This window comes from Anabas testudineus, chromosome 18 (assembly GCF_900324465.2).
Source record: "Anabas testudineus chromosome 18, fAnaTes1.2, whole genome shotgun sequence".
NCBI lineage: Eukaryota > Metazoa > Chordata > Actinopteri > Anabantiformes > Anabantidae > Anabas > Anabas testudineus.
The window spans coordinates 6881539-6894709 of record NC_046627.1 but is presented as its reverse complement, the minus strand read 5'-3'; the positions used below and the strand labels follow the sequence as shown (position 1 = coordinate 6894709).

At 43.8% G+C, this 13171-nt stretch overlaps 2 protein-coding genes across 2 annotated transcripts in view; both read right to left on the bottom strand.

Annotated features, from left to right (window-relative positions):
- LOC113168719 (NACHT, LRR and PYD domains-containing protein 3-like) overlaps nucleotides 1–11886 on the bottom strand; it is a 174448-nt gene extending 162562 nt beyond the window's left edge. The window contains exons 1-3 of the mRNA XM_033326634.1: nucleotides 10824–11886; nucleotides 8441–8572; nucleotides 6195–6314 (exon numbers count right to left, since the gene is read on the bottom strand). Of these exons, the coding sequence (XP_033182525.1) occupies nucleotides 6195–6314; nucleotides 8441–8529 (209 nt within the window). The 5' untranslated portion in view covers nucleotides 8530–8572; nucleotides 10824–11886. The remainder of the gene's footprint in view (nucleotides 1–6194; nucleotides 6315–8440; nucleotides 8573–10823) is intronic.
- LOC113168720 (NLR family CARD domain-containing protein 3-like) overlaps nucleotides 1–13171 on the bottom strand; it is a 434580-nt gene that overhangs the window by 253319 nt on the left and 168090 nt on the right. The window lies entirely within an intron of this gene.

Sequence of the window (13171 nt, the reverse complement as noted above, 5' to 3'; positions counted from 1 at the left end):
CATCAGAGCAGATCAGACTCCAGGACTGATCGTTCCATCCAAACAAACAGTCTTCACTGTCTCCTCTCCTTCTGATTCCTCTGTAACTCACTGATATATCAACCCCTCCTCTCCACTCGACCTCCCAGTAACAGCGACCAGTCAGAACATTACTACACAGCAGCTGAGGACACTGGTCAAATCTGTCTGGATGATCAGGATATGACTGATCCTCCTTCATACGTTTCACCTTCCTGTTGTCGTCAGACAGTCGTAGTTTTCTGTTCACTGTGTTTGTGTCGATGGTGAGTTGACAGAAATCTGATGGAGAGAACAAGACACAATCCAGCTGCAGTTATTAATCTATCATCAGTTTGATGAGGACTCATGACATCAGGGATTTGAATGAGTGATGTGACAGTTTGAAGATGGTTGAATGTTGCTGCTTTGTTTTCATCAGACTCATTAAAAACACACTTACACTTCCTCAGACCTGGTCTCAACCATCGGACTCCACCAGGCTCCACCCTGAAAGGAGGAGGGGGGTCAGAGCAGCACATTCTCTTTCAGCATGCACACATGGACATTACATGGCTCTCATACACACAGTGTGTTCTGGTTCAGTTCTAATGGAGGCTTGTATGTAGGGATGGACATTCAGCAAACAACTAAGGAATTGGAGTCCTTATCTTGGAATTCTACGGAGCAGGGAGGTGACATGGAGGAAAGATTTCAATTCTCTAGTTCACAGCAGTTTTGGTGTCAGACACCTGCTTTCAGTCTCACTCTGTCACCAGACAAACTAATGTGACACCACAGGAAGCAGGAAACTGGAGAGCAAAGTCCAAGAGGCTCAACTCCACATACATGGACTCTGTGTGTGTGTTTTCCTCTCTCTAATGTCTTTGGACTGATCTCAGCTGTGATTCACACGTTGTCCTGTGTTCAGAGGAAGTCTAGTTCACCTCCAGTTACTGGATATTGATCAGTACACACAGACTTTGTGGCTTCATCTGATTTGGTGTCAGATTTGTTGGAGCAGCCAGAGACAGAAAGTGAAAACAGGAGTTTGAGGAGAAAAACATTCAATCACAAACTAATTCTTCAACTGGGAACAACAAGGAGTTTTTCCTCTTTGACAGATTGTAATGATGAAATGAACATGTTCTAGTTCTGATTTACTGTCTCCTATATAAGACACAAGATCTCATCATGACAAGATCAGGATCTTAGGAAGGTGAAGATGCTTCAATCATCACTATTTGAGGAGACAGAGACATGATGCTGTGACCTGGTTCAATTCTCTGATATTCATCCATTGTCATTCTGTGGATATAAACACTTCCTATAAGGTGGATGAATTTCCTGCTCAGTTCACAGAATCTAATGTAACACCTGATTTCATCATGAGGAGATTTGTTCCCAAAGTCAGAATGAGACACTGAAGTCAGAATTACAGGAGCTCCCCTCTTTCCTTTACAGAATGTAAAGTGCTTCAGTGAAGATTTGTCATCAGCTGAGAGGAAATGTTTCCAGCGCAAAACTACTTTCTGTTGCAGTGTTCATCAACACGACTCCACAGTGAGACACAAACTGATGCTGACACATGTTTCTTCCTTTCATGGCAAAGAGGGGCGTTTGTTATCTAAACAGTGTCTTAATCATTAACATCCCTACTTCCTCCTCCATCAGACATTGTCTGTGGCTGCAGCAGGCCTCTCCATACCTGAGAGTGTCCAGTCTCCAGTGTGGATCCTCCAGTCCAGCAGACAGCAGCTTCACTCCTGAGTCTCCTGGATGATTGTAGCTCAGGTCCAGCTCTCTCAGATAGGAGGGGTTGGAGCTCAGAGCTGAGGCCAGAGAAGCACAGCCTTCCTCTGTGATCAGACAGCCTGACAGTCTGCAGACACACAAAACAACACACAGGAGACTTGGTGCTGGGTTTTTTTGTACAGACCAACATCACATACTGCTATTAGTATTTTACGCAAAATTAGTTACATACAGTGAAAAGGAAGTAAGTGAATTATTTCCAATTTCAAACCCTAACCCTTTTTTACTTCAGTTGTTCATGAAATGTAATCTGATCTTTACCAAAGTCACAAATATAAACAAACACAATATTTCTAAGTTGACAAAAAGTCCTGATCTTTCATGTCTTTATTGAACACAACTATTAAACATACAGAGTGATGGATGAAAAAGTAACTGAAACACTGAGGTCACACAACATCAACTATAGTCATGTGTTGGTAAACCTGGAATAAATGAAATAAAGAATGGAGGTGTAGTTTAGAGGTACATGTTTTGTCAATAAAAACATAAAGATCTTCAATGTCTTTATTATGTTTATTTCATGGAGTTAGAAACATTATGAATAAAAAAAAAAATTGTGGTTGTTGTTGTGAAAATCAGGGCACATACGATGACTAATTTATGCACAAAATAAAATATTTTTTGCCATTATACCTTTAATAACAACATTAATAAAAAAAGGAAAAATCATGACTTCTCTGAGTTTAGAAAAACAGCTGCATAAAAATGTACTCAAGATAATTAATAATAACCTGAGAATTTCCAGTTTACAGTGTGGATTCACCAGTCCAGCAGACAGAAGCTTCACTCCTGAATCCTGCAGGTTGTTGTTACTCAGGTCCAGTTCTCTCAGACTAGAGGACTGGGAACTGAGAACTGATGACAGAGCTTCACAGCTTCTCTCTGAGAGATTACAGCCACTCAGTCTGAAATACAGTGATGTATAACATGACAACATTTTTGTTAAAAAAATAGTGAAGTTAGTTGTAATACAAAAAAACAATAATTTATTTTGTGTTGTTGAAATACAGTAGCTGTGGATTTAAGGATGAATAAATTCCACTATCTTTACACTTACACAACTTTCTTGGAGACTTTGACGACTCCCAGAACAAACAGAAGATCCTTCTCTGAAAAGTTTGATGAGTATTTAAATGGATCAAACATGTCCAGATCTTTTCCTGATGACACCAACATGAAGACCAGAGCTGACCACTGAGCAGGAGAGAGTTTATATGTGGAGATACTTCCTGAGTCCAGGTACAGTTGGATCTCCTCCACTAAGGAACGATCATTCAGTTCATTCAGACAGTGGAACAAGTTGATGCTTTTCTCTGCTGAGGGAGTCTCTTTGATCTTCTTCTTGATGTACTGGACTGTTTCCTGATTGGTCTGTGATCGACTTCCTGTCTTTGTCTGCAGACCTCGTAAGAGAGTCTGATTGGTCTGCATTGAAAGACCAAGGAGAAAGCGGAGAAACAAGTCCAGGTATCCATTTGGACTCTGTACGGCCTTGTCCACAGCACTCTGGTGGAGAAGTTTTAGTTCAGGACTAAACAGATTGGACCTCAGAGAAGGTGGCTGTTGTTCAGACAGCAGATTGACTCCAGATTTGATGAAGGTCAGATGGACATGAAGAGCAGCCAGAAACTCCTGAACACTCAGATGGACGAAGCAGAACACCTTGTCCTGGTACAGTCCTCTCTCCTCTTTAAAGATCTGTGTGAACACTCCTGAGTACACTGAGGCTGCTCTGATATCGATGCCACACTCTGTCAGGTCGGATTCATAGAAGATCAGGTTTCCTTTCTGCAGCTGCTCAAAAGCCAGTTTTCCCAAAGACTCAATCATCTTCCTGCTCTCTGGACTCCAGTGTGGATCTGTCTCAGCTCCTCCATCATACTTGATGTTCTTCACTTTGGACTGAACCACCAGGAAGTGGATGTACATCTCAGTCAGGGTCTTGGGCAGCTCTCCTCCCTCTCTGGTTTTCAACACATCCTCCAGAACTGTAGCAGTGATCCAGCAGAAGACTGGGATGTGACACATGATGTGGAGGCTTCGTGATGTCTTGATGTAGGAGATGATTCTTCTGGCCTGCTCCTCATCTCTGAACCTCTTCCTGAAGTACTCCTCTTTCTGTGGGTCAGTGAACCCTCTGACCTCTGTCACCATGTCAACACACTTAGGAGGGATCTGATTGGCTGCTGCAGGTCGTGTGGTTATCCAGAGACGAGCAGAGGGAAGCAGGTTCCCCCTGATCAGGTTTGTCAGCAGCACATCCACTGAGGTGGACTCTGTAACATTAGTCAGGATCTGATTGTTGTGGAAGTCCAGAGGAAGTCGACACTCATCCAGACCGTCCAAGATGAACACAACCTGGAACTCTTCAAACCTGCAGATTCCTGCTTCTTTGGTTTCAGTAAAGAAGTGATGAACAAGTTCCACCAAGCTGAACTTTTTCTCTTTCAGCACATTCAGCTCTCTGAAAGTCAATGGAAATGTGAACTGTATGTCCTGGTTGGCTTTGTCTTCAGCCCAGTCCAGAGTGAACTTCTGTGTTAGGACTGTTTTCCCAATGCCAGCCACTCCCTTTGTCATCACTGTTCTGATTGGTTCCTCTCTTCCAGGTGAGCCTTTAAAGATGTCTTCTTGTCTGATGGTTGTTTCTGGTCTGTCTGGTTTCCTGGATGCTGTTTCAATGTGTCTGACCTCATGATCCTCATTGACCTCTCCTGTCCCTCCCTCTGTGATGTAGAGCTCTGTATAGATCTGGTTCAGAAGGGTTGGGTTTCCTCCTTTAGCAATCCCCTCAAACACACACTGGAACTTCTTCTTCAGATTAGATTTAAGTTCACTCTGACAAACTGCAGCAGGAGTTCCTGAATGAAACCACAAAAACATGATCAATATAATTTCTAATGAAAACACAGTTTGACAGTTTCATGACCCTAAATGATTCACATTTCAACATATTAACACTCCACATCTTCAGCTCTCAGTAAATGTCTCATTTGTCCATGATGTTAAATGTTTAGAGAAATCCTCTTACTGCTCTGCAGACAGTCAGCCAGCTCCTCCTGCTTCATTCTCCTCAGGAAGTTCAGTGTGATCTTCACAAATGCCTCTCTGCTGCTCCTCCTCTGCTCTTCATCCTCACCATCCAACACCTTCTCATCCTCCATCTCACTCTCTAAGCATTGTGGGTAATCTGGACTCAGAACCTTGTGGATCTTCTTCAGTTCATTTTTCACAAAAGTGACAATGTTCTCCTCCAGCAGCTGGAACAGAAACTATATGAATGACACAATCCAACTCAAATCATGGAGCCAAACATCAGATCCATGTTGGACAGACTGACAATCCACTGGTCTAAAAAGTGCAGCATGGAGATTATTGGGAACACAACAGATGGAAAAGTAGTAGTTGGACATGTACAGACCAGAAATATGGAGTCCAGCTGTGTTGGATGCTGCTGGGCAGACTGACCACTGGGAACCTCTGAGCTCTCCTGGTCCACTCTGTGGAGGAATCATCAAGAATGAGCTCACAGTATGTCTGTCCACACAGAGACACACACAAGGTAAAGGTCCATGAAGACAGATTTGATGTGAACAGTGAATCAGAGACTCCCTGTAGTGGTGAAGCTTTACTGTCACCAGTCACTTTGGTTTAGACTCAGCAGCTCTGAACAACAGATATCTCTGCCTCCCTCACTGAACAATGCTCAAGTGTTGGAACAAGACATCTAGAGACAGAGTCTGCTTGGATCACACTGGTTGTACTGGGCAGTTCCCAGTCTGAATATGTTGAACTGTGTGAGTATGAGGCAGAGTGCTGCTGCTCACACAATTCACTTTGACTAATTCACATTTGAACAACTTCATTCATTCATTAGTTGGTGGATCCTTAATTAATCTTCAGACGTCAGCTCTGGTACTGACACTGGGGACAAACAGTCCTCTACACTGACTTCAACAACATTACAACTAAAGTCTTCCAACAGGAAGTGAAGAAGTCAAGATTCTTTAAGACATTTGTACCAAAATCTTCATTTGGAGAACTTCAATCACAAAGATTTGATCAGAGTTCAACATTTGTGGTGTTCAGCTGCTTCCTTTGACGTCTGCCTGCAAGTCAGCACTTAATTAGAAGAGGAGCAGCCCCCTGAGACCCTCTACAGGATCAGTGTTTTAGCTACTGGCTGGATGGAGATTTGATCCATGATCAGAGTGTTTGCTGGAAGAATAGTGAAGAAAGCTTCTCCTTCAAATCAACAGTTCAAACAGAAATCAACTTACTCACATCAGAAATATCCAGAAATCCAAAGAACACAACAATTTATCATCAGAGAAAGTTTACATCATATTGTTCAGACTGATTTTAAACTCACAACTTACTCTGTGTCTGATGAAGGTTGCTGCTTAAAATTAACAGGCTGAAACATTGACCGGTCACTCTTGAAGGACACACAGCTGGGTTCAGGTCCTGGTCCAGGAGATTCTGGTCTTTGATGGGACCTGATAGAAAAACAACTTTGGTGACGCTCACATATTCAGTCAAAGTCCATCCATCCATCCATCCATTTTCTTCCGCTTATCCGGGGCCGGGTCGCGGGGGGAGCAGCTTAAGCAGAGATGCCCAGACTTCCCTCTCCCTAGACACCTCCTCCAGCTCTTCCGGGGGGACACCGAGGCGTTCCCAGGCCAGCCGAGAGACATAGTCCCTCCAGCGTGTCCTGGGTCTTCCCCGGGGCCTCCTCCCGGTGGGACAGGACCGAAAAACCTCCCCTACGAGGCGTCCCGGGGGCATCCGAAACAGATGCCCAAGCCACCTCAACTGGCTCCTCTCGATGCAGAGGAGCAGCGGCTCTACTCCGAGCTCCTCCCGGGTGACTGAGCTCCTCACCCTATCTCTAAGGGTGCGCCCAGCCACTCTGCGGAGGAAACTCATTTCGGCCGCTTGTATCCGCGACCTTGTCCTTTCGGTCATGACCCAAAGCTCATGACCATAGGTGAGGGTAGGAACGTAGACTGACCGGTAAATCGAGAGCTTTGCCTTTCGGCTCAGCTCCTTTTTCACCACGACGGACCGGTACACCGACCGCATTACTGCTGCCGATGCACCAATCCGTCTGTCAATCTCACGCTCCCTATTTCCCTCACTCGTGAACAAGACCCCAAGATACTTAAACTCCTCCACTTGAGGGAGGATCTCCCCCCCAACCTGGAGGGTGCAAGCCACCTTTTTCCGGTTGAGAACCATGGCCTCGGACTTGGAGGTGCTGATTCTCATCCCAGCCCCTTCACACTCGGCTGCAAACCGCCCCAGTGCCTGCTGGAGGTCCCGGTCTGATGAGGCCAACAGGACAACATCATCTGCAAAAAGCAGAGATGAAATCCTGTGATTCCCAAACCGGATTCCCTCCGACCCCTGGCTGCGCCTAGAAATCCTGTCCATAAAGGTAATGAACAGGATCGGTGACAAAGGGCAGCCCTGTCGGAGTCCAACATGCACCGGGAACAAGTCTGACTTACTACCGGCAATGCGAACCAAGCTCCTACTCCGGTCATACAAGGACCGAATGGCCCTTAACAAAGGGTCCCGAATCCCGTATTCCCGGAGTACCCCCCACAGGATGCCACGAGGGACACGGTCAAACGCCTTCTCCAAGTCTACAAAACACATGTAGACTGGATGGGCGAACTCCCATGAACCCTCGAGCACCCTAGCAAGAGTATGGAGCTGGTCCAGTGTTCCACGGCCAGGACGAAAACCGCATTGTTCCTCCTGGATCCGAGGTTCGACTAGCGGCCTAACTCTCCTCTCCAGCACTCTGGAATAGACTTTCCCAGGGAGGCTGAGGAGTGTGATCCCCCTATAGTTGGAACACACCCTCCGGTCCCCCTTTTTAAAAAGAGGAACCACCACCCCGGTCTGCCAGTCCAGAGGTACTGTCCCCGATCTCCACGCGATGCTGCAAAGGCGTGTCAACCAAGACAGCCCTACAACATCCAGAGACTTAAGGTACTCGGGGCGAATTTCATCCACCCCTGGTGCCTTGCCACCGAGGAGCTTACTGACTACCTCGGTGACTTCCACCAGGGAAATGGACGAATCAACCTCCGAGTCCCCAGCCTCTGCTTCCTCAACAGAAGGCGTGACGACGGGGTTGAGAAGATCCTCAAAGTATTCCTTCCACCGTCCTACAACGTCCCCAGTCGAAGTCAGCAACTCCCCACCTCCACTGTAAACAGTGTTGGCAGGAAACTGCTTTCCCCTTCTGAGGCGCCGGACGGTTTGCCAGAATTTCCTAGAGGCAGACCGATAGTCCTCCTCCATGGCCTCGCCGAACTTTTCCCAGGTCCGAGTTTTTGCCTCTGCGACCGCGCGGGCTGCGGCACGTTTGGCCTGCCGATACCCATCAGCCGCATCAGGAGTCCCACAGGCCAACCAGGCCTGATAAGACTCCTTCTTCAGCTTGACGGCTTCCCTTACTTCCGGTGTCCACCCCTCCCTGAACAGTCAAAGTTTCCTTCATAAATTAAAAATAGAATCAGAAGAATAGTAAAAATGTCCTGATGAAATATTCAATTCTAGATGAGACTTGGAGACAGAATCAGTCCGATGGTCTCAGTCATCTCACCTCTGAGCTTTGGTCTGGCTCTCATGGTCCCCACACAGAGTGGTGTTAGAGGGAGGGACTCCCTCCTCTCTGTCCTCACACTGATCCATGCTGCTGAATCCACATCCACATCAGCTCACACACACTTTCTACCTTCATGTGGAGAGGAAACACAAATCATTGATGTGCAGTGAAAACTGAAATCCTCCTTTCCATCATTTCTCCTGGACAAAGATCAGCTGCTCCTCCACTGATTGGCTCTTCTTTCCTCTTTCATATCAGTGTCACTTGAATGCAGTCAGACAGCAGTGGGAGGCAGAGGAAGCTGCCATCAGCTGCTCTACTTCTACTATCAGTCCACTAGATGCCCAAACTTACATGTTTGCAGAAGGGTTGGGGGTGGGGGGGTTCATTTATTTGAGTCTTGAAAAGAAACACACATGAAAATCTTCTTTGGGAAACCACAGCAGCAACAGCTACAGTGCAGCAGCAGAGATGATTTTCCTTGTACAAACCTGGAACTCAGGCCCTTAGTTCAGTAACAACATGAAATCCCACATTCAAGTTCCCACATGTGTGAAACGCAGCATGACGACGTTCAGTAAGAGACGTGAGCTCAAAGACGTGTTTCTTCTTTACTGAACAGAAACAGTGAAGTGATGTGAAAGAAGAACTTTGAAAGTTACTGCAGCTTTTATTATATCAAGGGTTAAATAGAGATTTGTGAGGAGGTGGGGGGTCACACTGCTGATACTGGGTCAATTCTCTTTTTAATTTATTGAAACACTAAATCAGTCTTTGTGACCAAGTGTTTGTCGTTGTCAAATTCTTTTTATTCTATAATACCTAAACATTATTAAACCCCATGAGTCCTGTAGTGAGGATCTACAGACAGAGAAAGTAGGAGCTGTTCTCCAGCAGCTGTCCGGTTTCCAGATTTACCAGTGACCACGTTAACTGGTGACCAACTTCCGAATGCGTCGCCTGTTGCTGTTGGAAACAGGAAGAGAGCTCGTTATCTGTCCTTGTCGATGCCGAGTTGATTGTTTCTCGTTGTTTTATTAAACCTAATTCGTAGCTAAAGAGTATTTCGACAAGAACTAGTCCGAGGCAGCTTGAACGTTCCTTGTTCTGTTTTACTGGAGAGTCTGAAATCAGAGGATCCTCAGTGAACTGAGGAAATCTCTTCATGACTTTGGTCTGTGATCACTCAAACATCAAACCTGTGCGTTTCGACTTTGGGGCATTGTTTACGTGAATAAATAAATGCTAACTACACAAATATTCTGTCACACAGAGCGGTGAAATATTCAAGAAGAGTTCCTGATTACAACAGACCTCACAACAACAACAACAACAACAAACAACAAGGAAACTACGAACAACGTTTAAGATTTATTTATTGTATTTCCTGGACATGACTCGTTAATGTAGTGACCAGCAGACCAACCCTGAGGGAGAAACACTGTCAGTGTTGAACAGAGACATTATTAGAAGCTGAAGTTGTGAATCCACAGACACGGTGGTCACAAGTTGATGTGTCTGCTGCTGCTGTTCAGAGAGACGTGTGTCTGATGCTGTGGAGGTTGAACATGGACAAACAGACAACAAGTGCTGATCATCTGCTGGATCAGTGGTTTTCACCTCTGACCCTGAACTTTTTCCTACAATAAGAAGCGGGTTCGAATCCCGAACAAACCATTGTTTTTTAATTTATGTTATTGTGATGAAGTGCGACAGAATCTTTGTGTAGTTAGCATTTAATCACGTAAACATTGCTCCAAAGACGAAAAGCACAGGTTTGATGTTTGAGTGATCACAGACCAAAGTCACGAAGAGATTTCCTCAGTCCACTGAGGATCCTCTGATTTCAGACTCTCCAGTAAAACAGTACAAGAAACGTTCAAGCTGCGTCGGACTAGTTCTTGTCGAAATACTCTTTAGCTACGAGTTAGGTTTAATAAAACAACGAGAAACAATCAAATCGGCATCGACGAGGACAGATGACGAGCTCTCTTCCTGTTTCCAGCAGCAACGATCGGAAGTTGGTCACTGGTAAATCTGGAACACCGGCCGAGCTCAGACCGCATTTAGTGGCTCAGACAGCGGGAGAGCAGCGGCTCATCTCCGCCTCCTCCACAGGCTGATGGAGGCAGGAAAAGCTGCCTTCAGTCCTCAGTAAGTGGAGCTCCACAGTAACAACGACTCTGTGTTCAACTAGAGACCATCCACTAACTCTATGTCCATTAAAGACGGTTTTAAACGACACATTTGACTGAAATGTTCCAGGAAGTGAAACTAAAGGTCTGTTGAGATGAAGTTCGTCTGAAAACCAGACGGACACTTTCTAACTTTTCTAGCAGCATTGAAGCTGCTGTTTGTGCTGGAGTTTGCAGATACTCACCTCTAGTGATGAGCAGAGAAGATTCAGAGTTTCTAGTTTTACTGGTGGAAACGAATCCAAACTTTCCGACTCTTCCGTCTCGAACCACGAGGCTCGATCGAGTTGAACTGTTCCGGAAACAAGAAGCTGCAGTGAAGACATCAAGCTGCTGTTTGTGCTGACAGCAACAAATCCTCACATCCTGTGAGGTCGGATACAGAATCAATCAAATCTACTTGATGCTCCGTTTCCACAAACTTTGGTTTGTTGGTAAAAAGCTTCAGGAGATGATGAGTTTGTGGTTTCAGCGTCATATGACTCCAATATTTCACAATAAGGTTCAAATCCTAATGAAACGCAGTCATCATGTCCGTTTAATGAAACTCTAAATGTCAGTGAAGGACAGGGAAGCCTTCAGGTTTGTTACTAGATTGAACAGGTGAAGATGATGGAGTGGGAATATTCCTGATATTCATGTCGAGGTTTGTGTGGTTCTAGAAAAGGAACCAATGAGCTTCTAAGACTGGTAGGTCCACATTTAGCAGAATCAACTTAACAGGAAATATTTCCCACAGGTGTTCACATACTGTCACAAGTAGAGGCATCGATACAGGAACACAATGAAACTCCATCAGCACACAGTCATTAAGGAACAACAGTCTGTAATTAACAATAAGAACACATCAGCTGGTCTCTGGTCTGTGAACATTGTTCTCAGTTCACTTATCTGAACAGAAAAGTCATTCAGGGGATAATAAACAAGAAAACATCCAGTGCTGCACAGAGTCTGGATCACAAAATACCGAATCCGTGCTGGTTGTTCCTCCCTTGATGTCATTCACAACCATCAGGAGCATCAATAAGAGAACATGTCCAGAACCAGCTGCTCCTCTGGGAACATGTGGTTCTTTCCTGACATGGTGCTGAGTCACCAGCAGAGGGCGACACAAGCCTGCAGGTGTCATGATCTGAGGGACTTTGTCCCAGTCCAACAGGAACCAGTCAATAGAAACTCAAAATCTCCATTGAATTATTGATCTGTCAGAGGCTGAAACATCTGTGCAGATGGGATTTTAGTCAGGGGAACAACAAACCACAAAAAAAAAAAAAAACATCTGAAAGAAAACTGTCACTGAATCGTCGAGTTTGATGCTAAAATCATATTTTCTGATAAATCACATTGATTCTGTAAAAGAATCAATCTTCACAGTGAAAACTCGAACTAATGAACTCAAAGTATTTACTTTAATATTTAAAATAAGTGAATCAAAGAGGAAACGTTTCTATAAAACATCCTGTTGTTGATCCAACACCTGAACCAATCAGATCTCAGCTCAGGTGAGAGCCAGGTGTTTCCCATCATGCCCTGAGGTTTAGCAGTCTGTGGAGAACAGACCGGAGAACTGGATCATCTGGAACTGATCATAATCGTCCTGATGTTTAAAATAAGAACCAAAACTAAGCAGCTGTCACAGGACACAAAGTTTACTGTTTACTTTCAGGTTCACAGGAAGTCGGCTGCTGATGACCTCCACAGCTAAAGCTTTTTTTCCTTTTTAAGGCTTTTGTTGGGTTTTCAATAAATAATAATCATAATGTAAATTACAGTCAAATTACAAATTATAACAAGAACAAAAAATCAAATATAGAATAAAAACAATAATCTGTGTGTAACTGGTCTGTTTATGCTGCGCTGGGTTCGCGTTCTGAGTTAATCTCTGTTTATTCCCAATTTATAAAATAACAAAGGAAACGCCTCCAATCAAACAATATGCCTGCTCCAGCACCTCTTCTTCAGAAGAACTGTACAAAAGGGGAAAGACAAATTTTATAGTGGGTACCAGAGAAAAAGAAATGAATGTGGAGTCTGTGAACTAAAACAAAACATGTTTGGAGTTAATCACAGGTTTTGTGTCATTGTAATATAAAGTACCATTTGACTGAGTTACATGTGTAAGAAAATTAGAAAGAAAACATTAAAATAAGGAAAAATAGAACAATAATGAGGGACGACATCAAGTATAAATAGATCCTAAATATATCTACATAAATATACCATAAATATCAAACCCAGTGGCTATAGTCCATTCAGTTCTGGTCTTTATATTCACACCTAATAAAACTTCACATGGTTATTACTATTAAAAGTTCTGTTGTCTTTGTTCCTGTGCAGGTTTAATTATAATAATTAAAGCTTTTAATGACATTTAAATAAGTTAGTAATTAGTAATAGATAAAATTTATGATTATTTTACTTTGAGTTAATAAATAAAAGTAATAAACAATTATAATAGTTGGTTACAATGTAGTAATATGTCAATACAAAATATAAATAAATCCATATATTTATTAAATATTAGATTAAGTTA